At 46.1% G+C, this 26281-nt stretch overlaps 2 protein-coding genes across 8 annotated transcripts in view; both read left to right on the forward strand.

Annotated features, from left to right (window-relative positions):
* The first annotated feature begins 2 nt into the window (after positions 1-2).
* ATP6V1G1 (ATPase H+ transporting V1 subunit G1) lies at positions 3-7216 on the forward strand. Its single transcript, XM_010957250.3, has 3 exons — positions 3-199; positions 3680-3780; positions 6419-7216. Exons 1-3 carry the CDS (start codon positions 118-120, stop codon positions 6590-6592), a joined length of 357 nt encoding a protein of 118 aa, XP_010955552.3. The 5' UTR covers positions 3-117; the 3' UTR covers positions 6593-7216.
* A 1645-nt stretch (positions 7217-8861) lies between these two features.
* The window catches only part of TMEM268 (transmembrane protein 268), a 33189-nt gene continuing 15769 nt past the window's right edge, over positions 8862-26281 (forward strand). For 2 of the 7 annotated variants that reach the window (XM_074362081.1, XM_074362083.1), the window contains exons 1-3: positions 17514-17663; positions 20653-20839; positions 25172-25305. In XM_074362081.1, the coding sequence (XP_074218182.1) occupies positions 20731-20839; positions 25172-25305 (243 nt within the window). In that variant the 5' untranslated portion in view covers positions 17514-17663; positions 20653-20730. Of the gene's footprint in view, positions 9976-10018; positions 10447-17274; positions 17475-17513; positions 17664-20652; positions 20840-25171; positions 25306-26281 lie in introns of those variants that run through there. The other 5 variants (XM_074362084.1, XM_074362085.1, XM_045518235.2 and 2 more) reach the window with 4 other exon arrangements.

A 26281-nucleotide genomic window follows, 5' to 3' on the forward strand; every position in this document is an offset into this window, starting at 1 on the left:
GACGCCGGGAGGCGGGCGCAGGCGCAGGCGCAGGTCTTGGGCGGCTGGGTCAGCTGACCCAAGGGGGCAATCAAGCCGATTTAGGCCGCTTTCCGTTGCCTCGGAGTAGCTGCCGCCATGGCTAGCCAGTCGCAGGGCATCCAGCAGCTGCTCCAGGCCGAGAAGCGGGCCGCCGAGAAGGTGTCGGAGGCCCGCAAGCGTGAGTTTCGGGGTGGGGTTGCTAGGCGTGACGCGAGTTCAGGGATTATAGCCAGGCCGCGGTGGGTGGTAGCTCGGTGAGGCCTGAAAGACTGTGGACAGGAGGGGTGGTTACAGTCGCAGAAGCTTGTGTGACTCGTTACTCCCTGGACCCGAGGTTCTGGAAGGCTTGTAGGTCGCCTAGAAGCTGCGATGTGGGATAGTAGATTGGACGTGGAGACAATAGGTGGACGTCGTTCTTGAGGCCTGGGAGGCGGGTAAAATGGGCTATCCGAATGGACCTCGTTGTCTTTCCCCCTCCCACTTGCTCCTTTGAGGTCTTCCGTCTCAGAGAAAGGAGCCACCGTCTGGACTGTTGCTTAGTCTAGAAAGAGTTCTCTTCGCCACGTCTCAGACCCTCTCTCGTTCGCCATGTTTGGTCAGTCCCCAAGGTTTATCTGTTCACTTTTCCTCCATCCCTACAGTCAGTATCTTAGTCCAGGACTCCAAATTCTCTGAGGCTCCTAATTTAATTCCTTAATTTTTTTTTAATGTGGGTAATATGTGCCAGAGGCAGTACTCGGTACATCATTGCGGTATTCAAAGCCCCAGTTAAAGAAGCAAGTATTGTGTAGATAAATTGCAGGTGAGAGAAGGGTTGGCTTTGAGAAATTGAGATTGCTAAAGAGCTTTACAGGTGGATCAAATCTAGATTGGTGAGTGGTAGAACGCTTCCTCTTACCCACTCCATTCTCCTCCCCGCAGTCAGTCATTCCTCTCTAAAATGCAACTATGACTTCCCCATTTCCATTAAAGTCAACGAAAGTTTAGTGCCTGCAGAATAAAGCCTAAATTCCTTAAGATAGTGTAGGAGATGCTTTGGGGTCAGGCTCCTGCTTTCTTTTCTAGTCTCACTTTTTTTTAGGTACTCTCTTCCAGACATAGTGATTGCTCAGAGGCACTTTCGTTGATTTCACCTGCAAGCCTTTGCACAGCCGGTTCCTCTGACTGGAGGAGCCTTTTCCTAGTTTACGCTCTTTTTCTTCTAACCTTAGTCTTCATTCAGTTAGACAGTAGTTCTTCCAGGAAGTCTTTCCTGATTTAGTCTGTTACTCTCAGACTAGGCTAGGAGTCCTTCCCAAGTGTCTGTTTCTGTCATCACAGTGCAGTAACCTGTTTTGTTTTTTCATATGGCTCAGTCACTAGACTAAGCTCCTGGGCTGTATCATACTAACTTTACATATTCAGTTTCCCATCTGGTGAGGTAGATGTTTTTATTCCTATTTTATAGATGGGAAAAATGAGGCTCAGGGAAAAATGATATGAACATACCCTGGGAAACAGCATAGCTAGGGTAGGATACCAAAAACTATTAATCATAGTAATTTCTTGGTGTTTCTTCGAGTATAGGATGTATACTCTTAATCCCATATTCAAGTAGGTTTCAAGCATGGCTCTTGTACTTTATAGTTAGGGGTTTTGTGGTACTCTGTATTTCATTAGAAAAGCTTGCTTTGAAGGAGCTGGAGATGGGAACAAGCTCCTATTCTTGCTCTGGTGACTGTAAAGTTCTTTGTTCCTCATGGAGTATTTCTGATCATACCCTTGATACAGTATTTCCAGAGTGACTTCTCAGAGTTTGTCCTGTGATGGCTCATCAGCAACAGAAGTTGTCTGTTGGGAAGCGTGTGAGAATATTTGAGGGAAGTACAGGAACAAATACTTGGCCTATGGTTAAGAATGATTCTGAGGGCCTTGGAGGTATGGGTCATGTTTCACACCTTCCTTTATCCCATCAGGCCTGGTGCAGGGGCTTGTATATCTCAGGTAGCTGTTATACATTGACTGAAAGAATTTGTTTTAAAGGAGTGAGTTTATGGCTAATGTACATCTCAGAATTTGCCATAGTTGGGAACAGAAGTATTGAGAAGACCTACAATTTGAAAAAGTGAATTGGCTGTCTTAATCTGTAATTATCGTTGACTTGCCCAGTTTGAAATTGGGAAGAGGTAGTGCATGATGTGGTAAAATGGTCCTACCCCAGTTTTTTCATGAAATCATCGCCCGGACCATAAAATTTAAAAAAACATTTGTAGTTTGTATCATTGGAGTGAAACCAAATGCTGGCCTCCACATATAAGTCTTATAATAAAATAAGATTTAAAAAAAGATTTCCTGTTCAAATACTTATTTTTGATTTTCAGAGAAGTCAATCAAAATTGAACTTTGAAGATGTTTGCTGACAGGCAGAGAATGGTTTATCTTAAGTAATTAATTCAGGGAGCCATCGGAATTGGAAGTGATCAGGACAGTGGAACTGTGAAATTATGTAGAGCTACTGCATGATGTTTGGGCCATGTTATTTGCTGGTTTGGAAAAGAACCTTGGCTTTGGAATATGGCTTTGAATATATGGCCGATGAGAACAGCATGTGAAGCATTGGGGTAAAGGTTGGCTGGAGCAGACAGCAGGAGGCCCTAAATAGTACTGGAGTAAATATTTACTTGCAGAAATTGTCCTTGGGTTGCTTGGATGCCTGTTGATTGATGTTAAACTAGCCTCATGGAGTATTGATGTCATAGGATCATCACCAGTCCAAAATCCTGTTGTTAATCAGGATGTGGGAGGTTAAATTCAGTTTCATTCATCTACGTGGGCTGAGTGGGATTTGAGCAGATAACACAGCGAATTCCAACACAGCTTGCTTTTAGGTGCTTGAAGTCTTTTACTCTGAATTAAATAAATGCTCAGACTGATTATCTAGGACCTGCTCCCCTCTCCTTCCCCTTTGGATACCTGAGAAGTTTGGTGAACAGAAACTTGTTGGTTGGTCTTGTGGTCTGTTTTCATAACAGGCTCTGATAGAACCTAGAGAATTTTTCCAGCTGTATGTTAAACGAGGTTCTTCTAGAAACCAGAGCCCCTGTATTTCCTCACTTCTTAGATGTTTGTCCAGTGCTCTCCATTCAGGATTCCTTCCTAGGACCACTTCCATTGCTTATTTCCTTGTGCACAGGCATGGTTTTTCATTTCCAGTATTGCATCATCTGTTTCATTAGTTACAGTTTAGCTTGATGTCCCTTGGGAGCAAATTAGCCTCCTTGCTAAGCTTATGAGCAGAGCTTCAATTGTAATCAGCTGCATAGTTGTTTACTTCTCAGGAAGAGAAAGAATTCCTCAGATGGCTAATGTCATCCATTTTATGTGGGTTCTTAGTAGTTGAGATTGAGAGAATATTCTGAAACATTCCAAAATTTTTTCCATCATTTTTACGGTCTGTAGTTAGAGAGGCAGTCCTTTTTATCTAGTCACTTCCTAGTTAAGTACAGGAGGCAAGAACCTGTACTGTTAGCTCTGAATTCCCTCTTTCCCATGCATGTCTCTTGAGACTGTATCTTTAAACTTTTTTCTTTGTTTATTGTTAGAATTCACCATCTCAGTCTCTGCTTTCTTTTCTTGTCACTTAACCACTTCCTGATGTAGCTGTTTCCTTTGAAAACAGGAAAGAACCGGAGGCTGAAGCAGGCCAAAGAAGAAGCCCAGGCTGAAATTGAACAGTACCGCCTGCAGAGGGAGAAGGAGTTCAAGGCCAAGGAGGCTGCGGTGGGCCTGGTTTATTTTCAGTGCTGCCTTAGTTTCCTGAGGTTTCCTTCTCCTCCCCTTCCCCTTCGGCTCACAGAATATCTGGCATAGCTCAGCTGTTCTGATTCTGGCTGAAATTTGAAAATTTGGTTATTGGATGCTTAGGCTGAATCTCTTAGGGTGATCAGTTTTTGTTTTTTAAAAATTTTTTTCTTTTCTTTTCTTTTTTCTGTTAGTGGAGGTACTCAGGATTGAACCCAGAACCTCATGCATGCTAAGCATGTGCTCTTCCACTGAGCTCTTCTGCCCCCTGGCCCCTCCTCTCCCCAGGGTGATCAGTTTTTAACTAACATTGAATTCTAGTCTACACTTACCCTGTTAAATTATTAAATTATTAATAGATATCATTATAAAGTATAATCATACATAAGGAATGTAATATTTAATATATATGTTAAATATAGATATTATTAAATATCTGTTGTACAGTTACTGTATGCCAGGTCCTATGCCAGATGCTAGGACATCAGCTACGAACAGAAATGGACATGGTCCTCATGGAACTTAGCTTACAGTCTGGTGGTCAGGGACACTTAGTAATAAAATGTAAGTCATGCAAATGGACAGCTGATGAGGGCTGTGATGGTCATAAGCATAAATCAGGTGGAGCCCCACTTTAATAGATAGGCTCTTACCAGTGGATAGGCTAGAGCACAGTGCATAAGATGCATATAATAACAGTACAAAAACAGATCACAGAAAGTACAGAGGGAAATTCTGGAAAGGAGAAAGGATGGAAGAGGCTTCATAGAGAAAAGAACCTTTATCAGGACTCTTGGATACGGATAACAGAAGACTGGAATTTATTGAAATATATGATTAGAAACCCAGGTGAAGACTTCACTATTTTGACCTAGGAGCTTAGTTAATGCTTTCAGGACTGTTTCCCTCTCTCATCCCTGCCTTAGCCTTGTGGGCTTCATTCTCAAGTTCTATATTGTGGCTTCCACTAGTTCCAGGCACACACCACCCCCCCCACCAGGGCCAACAGTGGTTAAAGGCTCACGCCTCCCTCTTAGCAGTAAGTAGCAAAAGGTTCATTCCTCTTTGCACTGGGCAGTGACAGTGCCGTTCAAACTTAAAATGGGTCTCTGACTCAAACTGGGCAGACTGGTGCTGTAAAATGTCAGACTGCCCACAAGACAGTGTAGAAATAGTTTTGTCAGGGCAGCCATCTCATCCTGTTTTTACATCTGTGCTGCAGCTGCTTGGGAAGACAGTCTCGATAATGCACTGCAAGCGTGAGCTCTTGAGTTTTTCTAGCAGCGTTGCATGGCACCCTCTTCACTTGTGGGACAGCATCTTGGGCTTGCATACCGTGTACATATTCAAAGAACAGAGGTAGTGCCCCTCCCCAGCCCCACTGAGTAGGGGTTATGGACTTTTAAAAATATGAATGAGCAACTGAGGCAGCCATTATGAAGTGCTCCAGGTATTCCTGTAGTGTGAACAGTGATAGTATGAGGAGCCCTGGGTTTGAACCTTTGCCTGTTCACTTGGACCTCTGAGCCCTGGTTTCCTCATCTGTGGAAAGGGGAGTGAGAGCCTCCTAATAGGTTATGGAGGAATAGGTAACAGGTCACATGAGACAATGCTCTGTGAACTAATGTGGTACCCAGATACGAAGAAGGGATACAGTCGTTCACATACGTAATGAGGCAGCAGCAGGTTAGGCAATGAAAAGGGTCAGACCCAAGTGATGCCTTAAGAAGCTGATAGGTCACATTCTAATAAAGTAGGCACAACAGTTAATGAGAAGACAGTAGACAGTAAAAGAAAATTTATGCATCAGTGTATGTTAAATTGTAAATGGAAACTGAAATGCTAAGACATCCATGTGCCAAAACTTCAAGCAATAACACGGCAAAAAATAAAATAAAAATTAAAAAATTTTTAAAAAGGTTTGCAGTACTAAATATTAAAAAATAATAATAATAAGTAACACCGGGCAACAATGAGAGGATAGGTTGCTTCTCACCCAGACCTATAATCCTCCTCAGAAACAGTCACTGTTCTGCATGCTTCTAGAATATTTATATTTGAAAGGACAGGTGTCCTGTATTGATAATACCAGTGAAACTAAAATGTTAACCAATAATAGTGAGACTGTATATTCCTCCTAAATTGCTTCTTCCTTGTGTTTATTATTTTTTAAGAGCTTTTTTTCCTTCCCAACACCATATATCTCCCCTTTTAAAACTGCACAAGGAGACTTATTACTAGCCACCAGGCCTCAGTTGTTAGGTCTTTAGGTTCATTCCAGCCTGTGGTTAAGGCTGCACATTAGACTCCATAGAGAGATGGAACTGTGTCACCCTCTGGGATAATTTCCTAGCAGTGGCAGTGCTGTGCAGTTTACCTTGGATAGATGTTGAAAGGCTACCGAAGTGGTTGTATCACCTTATGCTCCCCTTAACTGTGGGAGCGCCCACTTCTCACTGGTTCCTCAGTCACGATGTTACGTCGCCTACTGCTGGTAATTTATATTCATGATGAGTCGGGTTTCTTCAAAAATAAGGAAGTTGCTTATTAAACGGTGTTCCCGGCCAACGGGAGCACCGTCCTGATGTTCCCGTCTGTCATTGCTCCCCGGCTCCAGGCTCTGGGATCCCACGGCAGCTGCAGCACTGAGGTGGAGAAGGACACCCAGGAGAAGATGACCATCCTCCAGACCTACTTCCGGCAGAACAGGGATGAAGTCTTGGATAAACTCTTGGCCTTTGTCTGCGACATCCGGCCCGAAATCCACGAAAACTACCGCATAAACGGATAGGGGAGGAAGGAAGACGTGCCCGTTCCATGGCTGGCGTTTTAGATGCCTTCATGGAATGGGAAGCTTTAGCAGGGCTTGAGTTATATTCTTGTGAAAAGGCATTAAATTATTTCTGTATATTACGTAGTAGGTTCCTTCACTTTTTGCAGAATAGCAAATCTAGCTTCTTCATACAAACTTAGAGCTTATCCAAAGATTTTTATCTTTTTACCTCATATTTCTTAGCAATTTAATGCATATACGTTGTTTTCTTATGCCTTTTTGCTCAAGCAGCATATATATCAATACTGAATTTTTCTTTCTTAGATATAGTTAAACTTTTTTTTTTTTTTTTCTTAAGAAAGAAAGGGATTAAAAATTTTTTTTCCCTAAAGCTTTCTTGAAGGTCAGGGGCTTTATCTATGAAAAAGTAGTGAATAGTTACTTGTAATCTACATGAATCAGCAGCCAGCCTTAAAACAGTCCTTTCTGGCTAAGGGTTAGAACAATGAGTACTAGTATGATTGTTCAGGCTGCTTTCAGTGTCTCTTAATCAAAATTACTAGATGATAGAATTCAGGAACTTGTCACATGTTATTACTTGGTGTACTGATACTCATTTAAAAGTAAAGACTCTGTCATACACTTTCCTCTCCCTCTGGTTTATCTTTTTTTGATACTGCAAAATTCACTTTGAACCCAGATGTTCCGGAGAATTTCACTTAAGAAAATTAAATTAGCACATGTATTCCACACACATATTTAGAAAATATTCATGGCCTGTCTCGCTCCCTCCTCTTCGGAGACGGCCTGCACTCAGTCTACGGAGTGTGTATCTACTTTTACTTTAATGTGAGCACCCAACCCCCACACCTCATGGCCTGTCTTTCGCCTTCTGAAACAGCCTACACTCAATACAGTATGTGTCTCTAAATAAATCTGCCTTACTCAAAAAAAAAATTCATGGTATGCATCTTCACAGGAAGGAAATCACTTGTGATTTCACCCTACAGCTGTTTTGAAAAACAATAGCTAGTAAATCTGAAGTTTGCCTTTTCTCTAGAGCGCTCTGTCCTGGGACAGCCTTGGGTACAGTGTCAGGCATAGTTCCTTCCCAGTGGGCTAAGTGCTCTGTGTGGTGCCTGTAGTACCTTCGTACCAGCACTGAAGCATTAAATGCCCTCTGATCCTCTGTTAGCTGAAAGTCTTTGACTGCAAGATAATTTCTGTAGGTAGAAACAATTGAAAGGGGACATTACAGGATTTCCTTGCTTGTCCTGAAATGGCGAGAGAATTAGATGACCTTTAAAAAAAAGTAGTGTATTTTATGTGAGTGAGAAAGGGTTGATCTTGGGCCACTTCTGTTTCTAGTTACTGTTCCTTTTTATAGAATTCCTCAAAAGAATTTTCTGTATGAGCTTTTCTATTTTTTACTGTTAAAGCAGCCCAGTCAGGCTGGCCACGTCATGGAAACTGCTTGTCACGGTCACCAGTGATAACCAGATTGAGGTCCAGTCCTCCTCCGCCTGACCTTCAGTGCTGTTGGACGGGCTGGACTGTTCCCTTCTTGAGCCACTCTCCACGCTCCTCCTGCAGTGACGTGCTGCCTCACTTCTCAGTCTCTTGCTGGTTCCTCATCTTCCCAAGATTTGTTCTTGGATGTCTCTACACTCACTCCCCTCGTTGAGACCATGTATGTTTCATGGCTTTGACAGCATCAGTGTTGAAGAACCCAGATTTCTATCTCCAACTTACATCTCCTAAACTCATTTCTTAGATTGCTTATCTAATGTTTTGATTTAGATACGTTCTAAGCATCTCCCACCTTAAACGTGTCCCAAACTACACATGGTTTTGTTAGGACTTAGCTTATGGCATTGCTAAGTGTGGTGACGCCAAGCCTGCCTACTGCAGGTACAGATTTCCCAAACTGGAGGACCATGAGGAGGAACACCTGTGTTCACCGGTTTAGACCCAGAGTCTATAACTTGGTGGCCACTAGTGTTTTCATCCTGGATTAATAGGGTTGTATGCGGTTTGACTGACTTTTCTAGCCAACCAGCTGAATCTTGCTAACGTTGCAGAAGCAACAGAAGGAAGTATTTCAAAGGGGGATATGATCTAGGGTCAGTTGAGAGGACAAAGTCAGATCTGAAAAGAGCTTGGTGACCTGGGAGACAAGAACCTAAATGGTTTTGGCTGTAAAGGGTTCAGGAGGGAGAGGCCGCAGTGGCTGATGGAGCGGGTGGTCTGAGGGAGGTGATCGTGTGTTTAAGTGCTGGTGGGGAAGGGAATAGAGGGAGTGAGATGGGAGAAAGGCGTTCTAGGTGGGGTGAGATCCTCAAGTAGTCCACGAAGTCCAGGGTTCAGGTAGAGGGATTAATTCTGTGGTAGTCAACTTTGGCATCCCCAGTGAAAATGGTGGCTGCTCAGGCCACTACTAGGCCAGTGGAATCAGTCTCTGGAGTGGGGTCAGGATGAAGATTTTTTTTTTTAATTTGCCTTGACGGGATTCCATTGTGGCCTGACATGAGAAATTAGCACCTGGTAGGTTCTTTGACCACTAAGACATGCAGGTGTGTTGGTTCTGATGTGGAATGAACCTCAACATAACACAATGCAGAACAGTGTGTGACTCATCCCCTTTGAGCATATAAAGATAAACACGTGCTTGTGCTTCTAAATGCAGCGTATATATGGAAGACAGAATAAACTGGTGGTAACAGTGATCATCTCAGAAGAGAAGGTCTGGGCTGTGGTGGGAAGGTTAGTTTTCATACACTTAATCTATAGGGATGTTCAGCAGTGTCCTTGGCCTCTACCCATTAGATGCCAGTAGTACCCCTTCAGTTGTGACAACCAAAAATACCTTCATTGTCTGATGTTCCCTGGGGGCCCAGATCACCCCCAGTTGAGAACCACTGTTCTACAGCTACAACAGAATTTTATTAAAAATACCACACATGATTCCTGGAACATTCCAGTGCTCAACAAATGTCTCCCAATTTTCTAAAATTTGCCTGTCCCTTTCTCATCCTAATCATCCTTGATTACAAGTCTGATAATAGCTGTTATTGGTCAGGATAGGATACACTCTGGAGTCTTAGTGGCTTAATACAACAAAGATTTATTTCTTACAATGATACAAGTTGGGTGACCAGGGCAGCTGTTCACGTGGCAACACAGTGACTCAGACTACCTCCATGTTGTGGCGCTACCATTTTAGCACATGGTTTCCATGATTGCAGAGGCAAGGGAAGAAAAAGTTGGCAAACACGTACCAGCTCTTCTATGCTTCAGTCCTGAAATAATACATGACACTTGTTCGCAGCTCACTGACCAAGCCTGGGTCCCCTGAGCTGACCTGACTGCCGGGAAGGCTAAGAAATAAGGCAGAACCTGTGGTGAGTGAAAAGTACCTCTGCTCCAACTGCTAGGAATAGCTTTATCCGTGCCAGCTAGTGTTCTAAACTTTTGCTTTTATATTAACTCAGGATCATCAAATCATCATAGCAACTTGACTTTACGGGACATGAGACAGAGAGATTAATTAAGGAACCAGCCCAAGCGTGTGTGGTGATAGAGCTAAGATCTGGACTGGCAATCTGGCTTAGCATCTGTGCTTATCCTCTTGTGCATATGCTCAGTACTGGGCTTCATATTGTACACCTTTTATGTATCTCACCCATGTGACTCTTTTGCCTTTACATTTTTCCCAAATCCTAGGCTGACTGCTCCTCTGGGCAACTACATGTTCTGTGAACCATTTTCTAGTGAGAAGGATGCCCCCAGTATTGCCCATGACAAGGAAAGAAACTCTGACCGTGCCATTTGGTGCCATAACTCAGGCCTGCTCAAGTTCTCCTTGATAGAAGGTACAAACAGCTCACAGTAAAACCAGATCCTGTGTGTAACATCTTCCCAAATTCCCTGAAGATTCACCCCCGACTTTACAAGTGGGAAAACCCCCGAGGTTCTGAAAGGTGATGCAACTTGTCAGAGGCCGTACATTAAAGCTCTGCTTGCTTCTAGTGAGGGAGGCTTCTTATGTGCCGGGCACTCTAAACATTCAAGCTGGGGAGGTTAGGCACTGTAACCCTACCTGTGGATGAGGCAGCTGAGGCCCAGAGAGGCTTAGGGAATGCTCAAGGTCACAGAGCTGGAGATCAGATCAGCCCAGCTGGAGGGAAAACCCACCTCTGCCTCTAGGCTTTTTCTGAGAACTCTGCTAGACGGGTACTCAGGTTCCTATAACCTCATAAAGCTTAGAGCCCTTTTGCTAACATTCTGCATTTCCAGGCATGCTTGGCCCAGAAAAGATGGCACCAGAAGTCAATGAAAACTGTTAGGCTGAAAGTAAGTGCTCTGATGGTCTTGCGTGCCCCTTGTTTTTCACCTTTCTGTTTTTCCTCTCCTTCAGGGACAGTCTGGCAGATCTCAGAGTGGTTTTCTAAAAAAAATAGTATACATACCTTAATTAAAAATTGCTAAACAATGCTAACCATCAGCTGAGTCTTCAGCAAGTCGAAATCTTTTAGCTGGTGGAGGCTCTTGCCGCGATGGTGATGGCTACTGGCTGATCAGAGTGGTGGCTCCCAAAGGTCAGGGTGGCAACTTGCCAAATAAGACAACATTGAGGTACGCCAAATTGACTGACTTTACAATTTCTCTGTAGCATGCGCTGTGGTTTGACAGCATTTTATCAAAATTGGAGTCAATCCTCTTAAGAGCTTCTGCTACATTACCAACTAAGTTTATATAATTTTCTAAATCCTTTGTTGTCATTTCAACAAGAGTCTTCATAGCGTCTTCACCAGGAGTAGATGCCATCTCAAGAAACCACTTTCTTTGCTCATCCTTAAGAAACAACTCCTTGTCTGTTAAAGTTTTATCACGAGATTGCAGCAATTCAGTCACTTCTTCAGGCTCCACTTCTGATTCTAGTTCTCTTGCTGTTTCTACCACGTCTGCAGTGGCTTCCTTCACTGAATCTTGAACCCTTCAAAAATCATCCATGAAGACTGGAATCAACTTCTTCCTAACATGTTGATATTTTGATCTCACGAATCACAAATGTTCCAAATTCCAACAGAAGAATCACTTTTGCAGCTATAGCCTTATGAAATGTATTTCTTAAATAAAAAGCCTTGAAAGTTGAATTTACTCCTTGACCCATGGGCTGCAGAACGGATGTTGCGTTAGCGGCATGAGGACAACATAAATCTTGCTGTCCATCTCCATTAGAGCTCTTGGGTGACCAGGTGCACTGCCAATAAGCAGTAATATTTAGAAAGGAATCTTTTTTTCTGAGCTCTCAGTAGTGGGCCTAGAATACTCAGTAAACCATGTTGTAACAGATGTGCTGGATCCAGGCTTTGTTTATCCTTTTATAGAGCACAGGCAGGGCAGATTTAGCATAGTTCTTAAGCATCCTAGGATTTTTCAGAATGGTCAACAAGCCCTGGCTTCAACTTCAAGCCACCAGCTGCATTAGCCCCTAACAGGAGAGTCAGCCTGTCCTTTGAAGCTTTGAAACCAGGCATTGCCTTCTTTTTAGCTATGAAGTCCCAGATGGCATCTTCTTCCAATATAAGGTTGTTTTGTCTACATTGAAAATCTGTTGTGTAGTGCAGCTACCTTCATTAGTTGTCTGCGCTAGATCTGGATAACTTGCAGCTCCTAACCTCAGCAATTACTGCTTCACCTTGTACTTTGATGTTATGGAGAAGGTTTCTTTCCTTAAATCTCATGTACCAACCTCTGCTAGCTTCACACTTTTCTTCTGCAGCTTCCTCACTTCTCTCAGCTTTCATAGAATGGAAGGGAGGCGGGGCCTTGCTCTGGATTAGGCTTTGGTTAAAGAGAATGTTGTGGCCGGTTTGATCTTCTGTCCTAACCACTCAAACTTTCTCCGTATCAGCAATAAGGCTGTTTTGCTTCCTTGTCATTCATCTGTTCACTGGAAAAGCACTTTTAATTTCCTTCAAGAAGTTTTCTTTGCATTCGCAGCTTGGTTAACTGGTGCCAGAGTCCTCACTTTCAGCCTGCCTTGGCTTTTGACGTGCCTTCCTCATTAAGCTTAATCATGTCTAGCTTTTGATTTTAAATGAGGGGTGTGTGACTCTTCTTCCACTTGAATACTTAGGGGTGACTCTAGGATTATTTGCTGGCCTAATTTCAATATTGTATCTCAGGGAATAGGGAGGCCCAAGGAGAGGGACAGAAATAGGGGAACAACCAGTCGGTGGAATCATCAGAACACATGTAACAGTCATCAAATTCACCATCTTATATGGGCATGGGTCTTGGCACCCCAAAACAACAGTAACATCAAAACTCACCAGTCACAGATCACTGTAACAAATATGACAATAATGAGAAAGTTTCAAATATTGTGAGAATTACCAAAATGTGACACAGAGAGACGAAGTGAACAAATGCTGTTGGGAAAATGGCGCCGATAGACTTGCCTGACACAGGGTTGACACCAACTTTTAATTTGTAAGGGAAAAAAACCAAAAAGCATTATCTCTGAAGTTCAAAAAGCAAAATGCAGTAATATGAGGTATCTTGTGGGCAGGTCTTAAGAGGTAGGAGAGGCACATTCTTTGTTAAAAGATTTTGCAAGTAGTTTGGGAGAGGAAGCTGCCAGATCATGTCAACATCTAACTTCTTTGGCTTCTAAAAAGCTTCAAATGACACTGCCTAGCTCCTGGGTCGAATGTGAATTCAAAGCCATAGCTCACATAGCTCACTGATGGGGATGGGTGGGCCTGGAAGGTCAAGGGGCAGACAACTTTTTTTCCTGCTAGAAAATAACTTGCAAAGGGTGGAGTGAGTGGCCGCATTTTAGAACAGGTGGCAGTGGTTGAAAGGTAAGACTAGGAGAGAAGTTAGGCTGGTTGTTCTGACAGTATGACTGGGTTGTCTACTATTGTCCTACTGGGCTTTTAAAATGAAAAAGGACAGTGGAGCTTTCAAGTTGAAAGCCTGCTCACCGTAGATTGCCTCTCCCTCCCCTTCTCAACCAGATGCCCGTTCTCCCTCCTCAGGCTCTGCCCCATCTTATTCTCTTTGTATCTGTCTGTGGCCCTTGTCTTTCTGTCCACAGTGCAGGAACAGATTCCTGACTCCCCAGGGAGTGGTGGTCTTCCTGACAGAAATTCAGAGTATTTCTTCTGGTTCTGACCCAGTTTCCTAACAAACAGCACATGACTTCTCTAACTTCCTGCGCATTCCTGACAAGGACAGCTGTGTGTTTAGTCCCAAGCTCTCACTTGTATATCTTCTTCTAAAAAATTGAGGTACAGTTACTCTACAATGTTGTGTTAGTTTCAAGTGTACAGCAAAGGGATTCAGTATGTATATATATATATTTTTTTCTTTTTCAGATTCTTTTCCATTATAGGTTATTACAAGGTATTGAACATAGTTCCCTGTGCTCTACAGTAGGTCCTTGTTGTTTATCTATTTTATATAGAAGTGCGTATACATTAATCTCAATATCCCAATTTATCCCTCCCCACCTTCCCCCTTTGGTAACCATAGTTTGTTTTCTATGTCTGTGAGTCTATTTCTGGTTTGTGAATAAGTTCGTTTGTATCACGTGTCTGTCTTCTAGTGGAGCACTCACTGTGTGAAGTGACTTCCAGGATTTGGAATCAATGTAATGGAGCTGTGAGCAATGGAACGTTCTGGGGGACATGCTTTTGGAAATGCTTTTTAAGATAGCTCTCATTAGTGGCAAAGCCTAGATTTGAACCCAGGTCTGTCTGACTTGCTGTATGATTTAGTTCTGTTTGTTCAGGCCATGGCAATGTTTTAAGCAGTACATTTCTAAAAGAGTTAGAAAGTCAGTGAATCTACAACTGACAGACTCACCCCCCTCTCCCCAAAAGAAACTAATTTTGGATCTTTGCCTCTTCACTTACTCATCCAGTGGTGCTGAGGCTCACCTCTGAGGCTGCCACACGAAGATTCTGCCAGGTTGGGAAGAAGTTCTTTCCATCTTGCTTCATCCCGATTGCCAGATAGTTGGCAGCTCTCCTCAGACACAGGCCTGTAACCCTTGCAAACATGACAGGGCAGATGGTGCAAATGCTGAGTAAGGGTGGCTTTGGTTGGGGTTTGTGGTTATCTGGATTTATCTGTAGTTGAGGCCCTGATGATTTCATTCATAGCTATTCATTCACCAATTCAGATGCATGAACGAATGCTGAGGGCCGGGTGCTGGGGAACAGCTATGAGTGTGGGCAGAAACAGCCCCATGTCCCCAAAGATTTATTCTCTTTTAGGGATAGGGGAAGTTGAGCAATGACCATACCCTGTGCTAGTGTGGCCATAGGTCAAGCAAGGGTAACTATGAGAACGGGGTCCTGGCCTGGGCCCAGGACAGGAAAGGGTGCTCAGAAGAAGGGCCCTTTGAGCTGAGACCTAAGAATATGTCAGTTAACCAGGTGATGGGGTGGGGATGAGGTTTGAGGGTTACCTTCCAGATGGAGAAGGATGGCAACCACTGAGAACTGGAAGTGAGAGAGAGCACGGGTGGAGGAGGAACTGAGAGATGGTCTGTGTTCTTGGAGCTTAGGGTTTTTAGGGCTTGGGGGACAGTGGGTAACAATTAGCACGGTAGGCTGTGGGTGGGGAGGGGCTTAGACCCACCACACAGAGCCTTGTGAATCCATCAAAATATTGCTACCGAAGTCTGTTTTCTTTTTCTTTTTTTCTTTTTTATAAACATTTTTTATTGAGTAATAGTCATTTTACAATGTTGTGTCAAATTCCAGTGTAGAACACAATTTTTCAGTTATACATGAACCTACATATATTCATTGTCACATTATTTTTCGATGTGAGCTACCACAAGATCTTGTATATATTTCCCTGTGCTATACAGTATAATCTTGTTTATCTATTCTACATTTTAAAATCCCAGTCTGTCCCTTCCCACCCCCGACCCCTGAAGTCTGTTTTCTAGCGGACTTTACCAGATATTACTCACCTTTACTGGATTTCATTCACCTTTCTCCATTCTCCATGGAGCCCCCACTCCCTCATACCATAGTGCCCAGGCCTTGCCATGTGCCGAAGTTTCACAAATCCAAAAGAACTGCCCAAGAACGCAACTCACTTTTACTGAGCACTTTCTGATAAGCATCTCAGCATCTCCTTTAATTCTTACAGTCTCTTAGTTTAGCAGATCTTGTTACCCTTCTTTTATAAATGAGGGAATTGAAGCTCAGAGAGGGGAACCGACTGGTGCAAGTTCAGATGCCAGTGAGTGGTGGAACCCTGTCAGTCCTTTCCAAAGGCCCACCTCTTCTGTGCCTTCCTAGAAAAGAAGACTGCTGTGTCAAAACGTTAAGTTCATGCTGGAGCGACAAGCAGTGAGAATGCAGAGCGAAGGTGCCCTGGCAGAAAGGGCAGGGGTACAAAATCAAGTTTCATGGAGGAGGTAGGCCTTGCTGGAGAGGCAGGATTTAGACAGATGGTGACCAGGCCACATACCTGTCCAAGGATTCCTTTCAATAGCCTATCAGCAGGTAGGAAAGCTCCAACATCCCATGAGACTTGCTCCTATGCCCCCAGATTGTGTTTTGGGAAGTTAGACAAACTAAATAGGGATCTTGTGTGTCTTGCTCAGGGCTGCCTAGTGCAATGCCTGGCACTTAGCAGACACCCGATGTTGATCTGTTAATGAATAAATGAACGGACCTCACTTTCAGTAGCCTACGTCCTGCATCCTCACTCGCCTAGTGAATGAGGATGCCTGGGCAGTGTGTGATGCTTAGCTCCTCAATCACTGCTCACTGTCCCCAAGCGCTCTGCCTCTGCCTCTGGCAGAGCACGAACCCACCAGTCCTGTGACAAGAGGTCCCCAGCAATTTGGTAATATCTGTTGAAACAAAAAAATGCAGCCATATTCTGACTCAGCAAGTCCACTTGTAGATATGCAGGCAGTGGCATGTACACTGCATGTGGCTATGACCATCCCAGCAAGGCCTGTAAGCAAGAGTGGAATCCCCCACTGGCGGGGCAGGGCGACAGAAAAAAGAACCTTCCTACAATGTATGGAGGTTTATGCACCTTTAAAAAGAAATGAGGCAGAGTGGAGTGTTCTGGCATGAGGTGAATGCCAAGGCACTTTGTTGAATGAAAAAGCAGGGTGCTCAACAGAACAGGTTCCCTTCTGTATAAGCACGATATGCGCATCCGTCCATATGCGCTCTGAGAAAACCTACACAAGGTTAGTGCTTTCCTCAGCGAAGGGGACGCTTTTCACTGTAGACGCCCCTGAAAACAGGAGCGATGGTGGTGGGGGTAGCAGTCATCGCCTAGTGAGCAGCTATCCCGTGTCTGGCAGTTGTGCTCACTTCACACAAATTCTCATTAAAGCTTTACACAATCCCATGACATAGCATAATCTGCTTTTTACAGAAAACTAAGGCACAGAGAGGTTAAACACTATACCAAAGATGATCTTAAAATCGGAGAGAACTGGCTAAGAGCTCAGGTAGCCTGGTCCCCAAACGGATGCTCTTAACACAAAGCAGATACAATTTTTCATTAAAAACAAGTCCCTGGGAAATTTCTGGTCGCAAATATAGCCTCATCCACCAGGCCGGATGACTGTGTCACACGTGGGCTTGACCTCAGAGGCAAGCCGCTGCTCTCACGATGGGGAGACCGAGGCTCGGAGGGGGCGGGAACTCGTCCCGGCCTGGCGCGCAGGGGCCGTGAGCCCCAGAAGCCACGCACGTGGTCGGCGAGCGCGGAGCCGCTTTCCGGCGTCCCTGGAGGGAGCCCAGCTGATGAAAGGCAGCTCCCAGCTCGGCTTCGACGCGGGCCTGGGAGCTGGTTTCCCTCCTGGTCCCGAGGCGAGCCCGGCGGGCGGCTCCTCCCGGTGGGGTGACCGCGCGGGGCCGGCCCGTCCCGGGGGCGGGACCGGGGAGGGCGGCGCGCGGCGCGGTCGGCGGGCGGGGCGCGGGCGGCGGTGCCCGGGCGGCGGTGCCCGGAGGCCGCGGCGCGGAGGGGCTGCGGCTCCCCCACTTTCCGCGTCCCCGGGCGGCGGCGGCGACGGCGGCGCGGACGGGTGAGTGTGCGCGGGCCCCGGGCGCGCGCCCCTGTGTCTGCGCGCGGCCGCGGGCGGCCGCGAGCCCAGATTTGAGCCGCGCGGGTCCAGCGCTGCGCTGCTGCCTGGGCATCCGCGTTCCGGCCTGGGGTGGGCGCAGCGGGCCGCGTCCGCGTTCTTCTGCGCCTTAAGGCCCCATTGCCCAGTGTCGTGGAAGCTGCTCTCGGGCTGCTCCTGTGAGCCGGTGGCGGGGGTACGGTGGGCGTGATTTCGGGGGTGAGAGAGGCACCAGAGGCAGTAGACTCTGGGCAAGGCTTGATTGAGGGCAGAACCTGGAGCAAGACACAGCTTACCCAAGGCCAAGGCCAGATGTGGTGGAACATCCCCTGCCTGACGAGCTCGGTTCCGTTCTGGTTCCATCCCCCAACTGGCTCCTTGACCTTGGATAGTTCACTTTCGTTTCTGGGTCTTAATTTCCTCATATATAAAGTGAAGAGCTTGGGACCATTGTCTCTCAAGGCTTCTCCGCCCCAAAACTTCTGTGACAGACCCTCTATGGCTCCTTCTTGGGACTTCCCAGCTTAACGAAAACAAAACCTGATTTGTGACTGTAGGTCTCCCCTCCTCCCCCAGCACACACATACACACCCCTCAGTGAGGAACACGGGCTCCTGGGGGGCCTGGGCACTCAGTGTCTGCGGAAATGGAGATCTTTGCTCAGTGGGACTTTTAAGATATCTTCCTTGGCAGGGTCTTGCCACCTAGGTAAAAAAGATGGATAACTGGAAGGTCTGGTTAAATGCAGAATCAACAAAGGGAGCTAAGGAAACTGGGGAGTGGATGACCAGTTAGTTGCAGGAACCTCAGGGCTGTGCTCACTTCCTAGCTCTGTCTCCACCCTGGTACCTGTCCCTCCCTTCCTTGTCCCTCTCGGGGCTAGTGCAGGGTTGAACAGGATGGCAGTTTAGAACACCCCCTGGGTAACGGGTCAGCACCTGCCCTTGGCTAGTCTTGCCAACTCCCCTCCTGCCCTCTGCAGCCTCCAGGTTGCACGAGGAGCTGTAAGGTAAGAGCAGAGGCAGTCCTGATTGGGCCCATCCTGACCTCTGGTTTGTACCTCTCCCTCCTTGGCTGTCCTCTGACTCCACTTTTGCCAAGCCAGGGGCCTCCTTCCCTGCTCCAAGGAGCCTCCTGAAGAGCTCTTCCCTCACTGCAAGGTGCTGCCAGCTCCCTCTGATGCCTTCTTTAGTCACTATCTGTTTTTTCTCTGAGTTTACCTTTCCCACCAGCTGGTGATACCCAGCAGGGAGGATTGAACAGGGACTTAAGATTTTATTTCTAGTTTTATATTCTAGACAGCACAGGGCTTGGCACTAGAAGTTCTTAGGGAGTGTCTGTGGAGTAAAAATAATGGTAGCTATATTCCTTTTTGCCCTGTGCTGTTCTTGATTCATTTAGGTATGAACTCTGTAAGCCTCACAACAACCTAGTTATATTATCCCCATTTATGTGTGAAGAAACTGAGTCACTTGCTCCAGGTCGTACACGTGGGAAGTGGCAGGACCGTACAGGGTGCTTTTATCCATGACAGTCAATAGCCTCCAGGTGAATGAGTTCTTCTGACTGGAACTTTGTGGGAGGCGAACTGGGCCAACTAGGGTGCTGGGATTTCTTCCCAAAGACAATGCCCAGTTGTGGGATTTTGCAGCTGACGAACCTTTCACACAATCTGGAGGAGTGTCTGTGCAGATCCAGCTTGTGTGGGTGGCCCCTCCTGCCTGGAGGAGGGAGAGTGGGTGCCTGAGCCCCACAGGCCTTTCTGACTCTAGTGCAGCTTCTCTGGGCTGCAGGCTCCTAGCTATGATGTCCTTGGGTTCCTTGTCTGGAAAATGGATCTAAGGATTCTGTTTGTCTTGTGGGCCTAGGACATGATCAGATGAGGCAGGAAAGGGCTTCAGTTATTGCCAAGTGCAGGGCAGACATCCTTGGGCTGTTGTTGCTTTCATGCCTCCTGGGGGTACAAGGTAAGAGGAAGGAAGTAAAAGGCAGTATGATTGACTGGCACTCAGTGATGTTTGGACTAGGTCAGGGTAAGATGGTCCCTGCCCTCCCGCAGCTCAGCATCTCAGATACTGACTGGAGTTTGTTGCCAGATTACACCTAGGAAATGCAGTTTGCAGTCTCCCTGCACCTACTCTTCTTTAAGGCAGTTTAAGGAAGAGGCTCAGAGACAGCCAGACCTAAGTCCCACCTGAGGTTCAGGAGCATAGGAATGATGGGCTTGGACTCTGGAGCTGGATGGCCTGGTTCATCTCTTGTCTCCACCGCTTCTATCCAGCCCACCTTGGGCAGGTCATGTCGCATTTTGACCCTCAGTTTTCCTAACTGTGAAATGGGAAAAACCTGTGAGGAAAGGGGCCTTATGGCGAGCAGGATACTGGATGCCATACTTGTATTTCCTTCTGTTATCCGCACAGTAGTTATGGCAGATAGACCTCACTGAACCCATTTTACAGATGAGGACAGCAAGGCTCAGGGAGTTAAGTACCTTGACAGTGTATGTCCCAGAGCATGTGAGGGCTGACTGAGGGTTCAAGTCTAGGTCCTTTGGTGCTAAAATCATTGCTCTTTTCTTAACATTTTGCTGCTTTGTATAAACAGGGCTCCCCATGACGAAGATACCTGCCCTGTGCTCAGTCAGGAAGGGGAATCCCAGATGCCTGGGAGGGGGCCTGGTCAACTCTGAGTTCCCTGAGGGTCACTGGATATGTCTGAGCTGGAGGAGATCCAAGACCAGAGGGAAGTTCTCAGCAGAGGCCTTGGAGGGTTTTAGCTTCTCCTCTCTCCCACTGAGAACGCTCCTCAGCATGAGCAGCAAGACCAAAGTCCGTGGAAAGACTTTGGGTGGCCCTCCCTGGCCTGGTGGTGGCTCTGGCCTTGGAGAGCCAGAGGAGCCCAACCTGCCTGGGACAAGGCCTGAAGTTCTTTCTTGTGATGTTGTTTTCTGAAGGCAAGCGAAGCTCAGCTGGCTGCTCCAGAATGAATCGCAGCTCCAAGAAGGGGAAGTAAAAGTCTTGCCAGCTCTGCCATGGCCTGTGAACCACGGATGGACCCCGGCGGGGCGGCCAGCCCCTTGCCCACCTCCTCCCCTGGCTGGAGCGCCCTGCCTGGGGGGAGCCCTCCTGGCTGGGGGCAAGGTAGGGTCATGAACCTTGATTCCTCCCCACTCTCCTCCCCCTGAGGATGCTGAGCTGGACTTATGAAGTATGATTGAGGGGGAGGGAGTTCAGGGGCACAGAAGTACCTTTAGATAAGGGTGGGCATTTGGGGATAAGATTCTAGGCCAGTTTCTGTCATTTCTACCTATTTTGTCCGTCACCAGCTCCTTAGATCACCTTCTGCTTGGATCCTTGCTATCGCTTCTCAGGACCTTTCCTCCTTGCCACTTCCATTTATTCTCTACACGGGGCATCCCAGAGAGAGCTTTTGAAAATGCACAACCAACCCTGTCACTTTCTGCTTGAGTGTTTCCCACTGGGCTTAACGTGAAGATCTGTCTTTACTACCTTGCAAGATCTGCCTTAATGGCTACCTGCTGCTCCTGTTCTCTATTCCTGCCCTGCCTCAGGACCTTTGCACCTGCTGTCCCTCCTGCATATTATGCCCTTTCCTTGCCTCCTTTCCCCTACTTAATATCCATTAATCCTCCAGAGCTTAGTTCAGATATCCCTTACATGAGGAATCCTCTTCTGATGGCCCAGCCTAAGTCAGGACCCTTTGATGTATTCCAGGTTCTCCCCATAGCACTTATCATAGTCTGTAATTAAATAATTACCTGTGTAATAAAGTGTTGAATGTCCAGCTTCCTCACTAGAATATAAGTTCCCAGAGGACAGGGGCTCTGTGTTGCTTTGTTCATCCCTGTGGCTACAGTACTCAGCATATAGCTTTGCCCATAGGAGGTGCTCAGTATGTATTTTGTTGAATGAATGAATGAATGAATGAATGAATGAATGGAGTGTCTGGGTATAGGCAAGGGGAGTTGGAATTTTGCATTGTGGCTGGTTACTTAGATGATTTGAAACTTAAAAACAAGGGTTCCTTTTATGACTACTATTATTAGGAAAGCAGTACACACATACATGCTCCAGTAGAATGAAATGGAATGGAATAATTTGCCTTCAGCTCTTTGAAGACATTGCTCCACTGGTTTTTGGCAAGCCAGTTCTTGCTCCTTTATAGGAAATTGCTTCCTATACACACACATACACACACAGGCTTCGTTAGTAGCTTTTCAGATCCTTTTTCTTAGTCTAGGTTTAAAAGCAAGTGTTTCTAAGTGGAGGACTTGCAGTTTTCATTTTAAGGAACTTCAAGGAGAGAGATTTAATTTTAAGGAGAGAGATTATTGCCAAGAATCCAGGAATTCATGGTTCGAAAGGCAAACAGAAGCACCATGAAAAGTCTTTGTGTCGCTTGGGCAGACACTTTCCTCACAATACAGAGAGCCAGAGCAGTTCCCAGTCTCCGTGCCCAGGACCCAGATGAACTTGGGTTTTCCATAGTGTGCTGTGGAGTGAAGGGCTAGGTGGAGGCCCCTATGGCACGACTGCCTGCATTTTGTGAGCTACCCTTTCTCCTCGCTTCTTCTCTTTCTTACTTTCATTTCCCCTGGTAACACCGGGCAAGCTGGTTCTCCTTTCACAGGCTCTGTTTCCTTCCCCATCATAGTGGTTTTCCAGCTTCTAGGGTCTTGGAGGATTAAGCGGAATCACGATGTGATGCCTTAGCCTCGGCCTGGTGCATGGTGAGGCTCAGTCCCCGGAAGCTATCCTTATTTTATTTTTTGTTCTGTTTTATTTCTGCCTTTATCTTCTTTTTGTCTAAGTTTACTCTTTTGCTTATTTTTAAGTCTAATTTTGTAACTTTGGCTTTTCATCTTTTATTTTTATGAAGCCACCCTCAATTCTCTCTGGAACAGGTGTGGGAAGATAAAAACCAATACAACTAAACTGGTGTGGCTTTATTGTAACTTACGAGCTCTGACAACCTGGCTTTTAAATTATGGCAACAATAGTGGCCGATTATTCAGGCCCATTTTGCACCAAGTGCTTTATTTCCATCATCTTAATTATTTGCAAACCCCTCTGCAGTGGATATGATCATCCTCTAAGTGGATGGCCAGGGTTAAACTGCTTCTTCAGTGTTGCTCTGTTAGTGAGAGGCTGAGTTACAACTTGAACCCCAAACTACTCTAGCTTGTGCTTTCCCCACCTCATTTATATATCAAACATTTATTTAATGCCTGCTGTATATCAGGCACTGAATCCAGCTCAGGGGATTCAATGATGGGCAAAACCAATGTGGGAGTATATAGTCTGATGAGGACAATGGACTTTAATCAAGTAATTACATACAAGAGTAACCAAATAATTGCATGCATATGTACTCATCCTTGATAAGTGTAAAGAGAAGAGCAGGTAGTTATGGGCAGGTTTATCAGACAGATTTGATCTGTTAAGTGTTCCGAGTGTTGGGGAAGACTCCCTGGGAAAGGGATTGATGAGCTGGAACACCAATGATAATTAGGATCAGACGGGTGACTCTAGGTGGATGTGTTCCAAGGAGAGAGCAGGGAGAGCATGTGCAAAGGCCCTGGGGTGGGAGAGAACACGACATGTCAAGAAACAAAGGAGGCTGGGGTGACAAGACATAGAATGAGGCTGAGCACTGAGGGTGAGTTTGGCAGGAAGCTCTTTCTTCTAAGAGCTGGGGGAGTGTAGTAAGGAGGTTGGTTTTGTTAGAGCACCAGGAAGCTATTGAAAGTTTTACTCAGAGGATTGCTATCATCTGATTTGCCGCTCTGGCCGCTGTGTAGAGAATGCACTGTAGGAGGAACAGCAGGTTGGAGAAGCCAGTTAGAAGACTACTGCAAGGTACAGAGAGAGGTGAACATAGCCTGGCCTAGGGTTGTGGTGAAGGTGCCAAGAGATGCATGGAGCTGGGAGAGATTTTGTTGGCCCAGTTGGCAGGGCCCAGGGATGGACTAGGGGACAGGGTGGAAGAGTGTTTGGGGAGGCCAGGAATTCCCAGGAAGGTAGAGTTGGTCATTTTGCTTTAAGACTCAAGTATTGCCCAGAGCTGGGCTCTGGGCCAGCAGATAAGATATTTATGGTTTTATCCCATCAGTCCTGCCTTATTTTCTAAGCTACAAAATATGGGCTGAAATATCCAGCCATCCAGCCTTGCTCGCTGAACCCTGGGATCCTAGAATCTCAGGGCTGGGACTCCCCCCAGCAGCTGCCCTGTCTGCTGACTGGTGGCTCCCAGGGCCTCATACGTGATGGGAGGAGATCTTGGTTCTTTTGTCCAGAGTTTCTCTACTCAGAATGGAAGTAGGTTTGGCTTCCTTCTGGGCCCAAGGGAATTTCACTCCAGCTGGCCTCACCCAGTCTCCTGGTCTGCTTCATTGCAACCCTGCGGGGCAAGAGTTTTGATAGCTGTTGAGCCTGAGTTGATGTGTGTTTTTTGAGGTCTGACTTTACTCATATTTATGCTTTTAAAATGTTGAGTCAGTGCAGATAGACTAGGGAGGGCTTACCAGTAAGTCAGCATATTAGTTGTCTGTGGCATCTGTAACAAATTACCGTAAAATAGTGGCTTAGAAAATGCAAATTCTCTTACCATTCTGGTTTGAAGTCTGACACTGGCTACACTGAGCTCAAATCTCAAGGTCAGCAGGGCTGCATTCTTTCAGGAAGCTCCAGGGGAGAATCTGTTTCCCTTTCTTATTCCAGCTTTAAAGGCTGCTCACATTTCTTGGCTCATGAAGTCTTCCTCCATTTTTTAAAGCCAGCAATGCTCCGTCTCTCTGCACTTCTTCCACAGTCACATCCCTCCTGACTCTTCTGCTGCCTCCCCCTTCCACTTTTAAGGATCTTTGTAATTGCAGTGGGCCCACCCACATAATCTTGGTTAATCTCACTATTTCAGGCCAGCTGATAGAGCACTCTTAAGCTCATCTGTAGCCTTAACTCCCCTTTGCCACCTAAGGTGCGTATTCCCAGGTTCTGGGGATTAGAGTGGGGACATCCTTGGGGGTTCTCTGGTCTGCCTACCACAATTGTTCTCTCTTCCTTGGACTCTGAACCCACTGGGAATGTAAGTTGTTTGGTTGAGCTTCCTTTGCAGTGCTAAAAGAAATGTCTGCTTGCTCATCTCCTCAATGTAGTCAGTTGTTCAGTCTCTGTTTAAATATCCCTTGTGATGGGGAGCTCACTACCTTCCAGTCTGTGTGTGGACAGCTCACATTCTTGGGAAGTTCTTCCTTTTATGGTCTCAAATAGTGTCCTAATAGCCTCCGCCTTCTGGCCTCAGTTCTGCCCCCTGAAGCTTTTGGGTCAAGTCCAGCCCTTTTTCCATGGGTTTGAAGATGGCAAGTCCCTCCTTGCCATGAGACTGTTCTCAAGGCCAGAGGAGGTGACGCCATCAAGCTCAGAGCTCATCCAAAGTACTTATCGCTCTGGCAGATGAAGCTTCTGGTCTGCTTTCAGAGCTTCGCAACGGCCAGGTCCTCACAGTTCTCCGGATCGACAATACCTGCGCACCCATCTCCTTTGACCTGGGAGCCGCGGAAGAGCAACTGCAGACCTGGGGCATTCAGGTGAGTGTTGATTTTATTGAGTCCTTGCTACTTTTTCTTCCATCCATCCATCCACCTGTCTGTCCATCTATCTATCCTATCATCCAGTGAGGCACAAAATATTTATTAAGCACTTACCCTGTGCTCGATGTGGTAGGGGTCATAAGGAAGATGTCCTCCCCTTCCAGTTAACTCACGTAACAGATGTGTGTTTTGGGCATCTGTGCTGGGCACTTCGCTGGGCGCTGGGCACTACAGAGGTTACTGGGTCCCAGTGCCTGTGCTCACCCTGCTCGCACAGCCCCGTGGGCGACGTGGACGTGCATCGGGTAAATCAGGACAGTGTATAAATGCTGCAGCAGAGGGCTGCACAAGGCGTTGAAGACGTTCACAGGAGCAAATGATAAACTCGCCCAGGGAAGTAGTGGTTGTGAAAGTGTCGACTGTAAAAGTGAAATAGCCATTTATTTTACCAGCAAATGGGTTCATTTGGGAATAGCAGAAAATTGCAATTTGGGACAGGCATGCTATAGTAAAAATTGGGCAGGTCCAGAGAAGCAAAGGAGAGGAACATTGTTTTATAGAGATAAAGGGAAGTTGAGAAGGGCTCTTATAAACAAAGAGTCTGCAGAGGGAAACTAGGGGTCCGAAGTGTAGTAGCTTTTCATTGGCTGAGTTGTGACAGTCTCTCGTTGCCTGGGCTGTTGCCAGGCAAGGAGAAAATCGTCCTTCCTCCCACTGAGTTAGTAAGGTAGTAACCTCTTTCCTGTTGGAGGTGCAAGGTAATTCTCTTCCTGTTTGGAGTCTGCAGATGGCAGAGTGGTAGGGCATGAGTGCGCCTCCTTCTGGCCTTCTCAACTCCAATTTAAATATCATTTTCTTTATTCATGTTCACAGAAGCTTTACAGAAGAGCAGATGCTTGATCTGGGCTCTTGAAGGAAACATAGGAGTTTGCTGGGTGGACAGGAGGAAAGGCATTTTAGGAGAAGGAACTGC

This window comes from Camelus bactrianus, chromosome 4 (assembly GCF_048773025.1).
Source record: "Camelus bactrianus isolate YW-2024 breed Bactrian camel chromosome 4, ASM4877302v1, whole genome shotgun sequence".
Lineage (NCBI taxonomy): Eukaryota > Metazoa > Chordata > Mammalia > Artiodactyla > Camelidae > Camelus > Camelus bactrianus.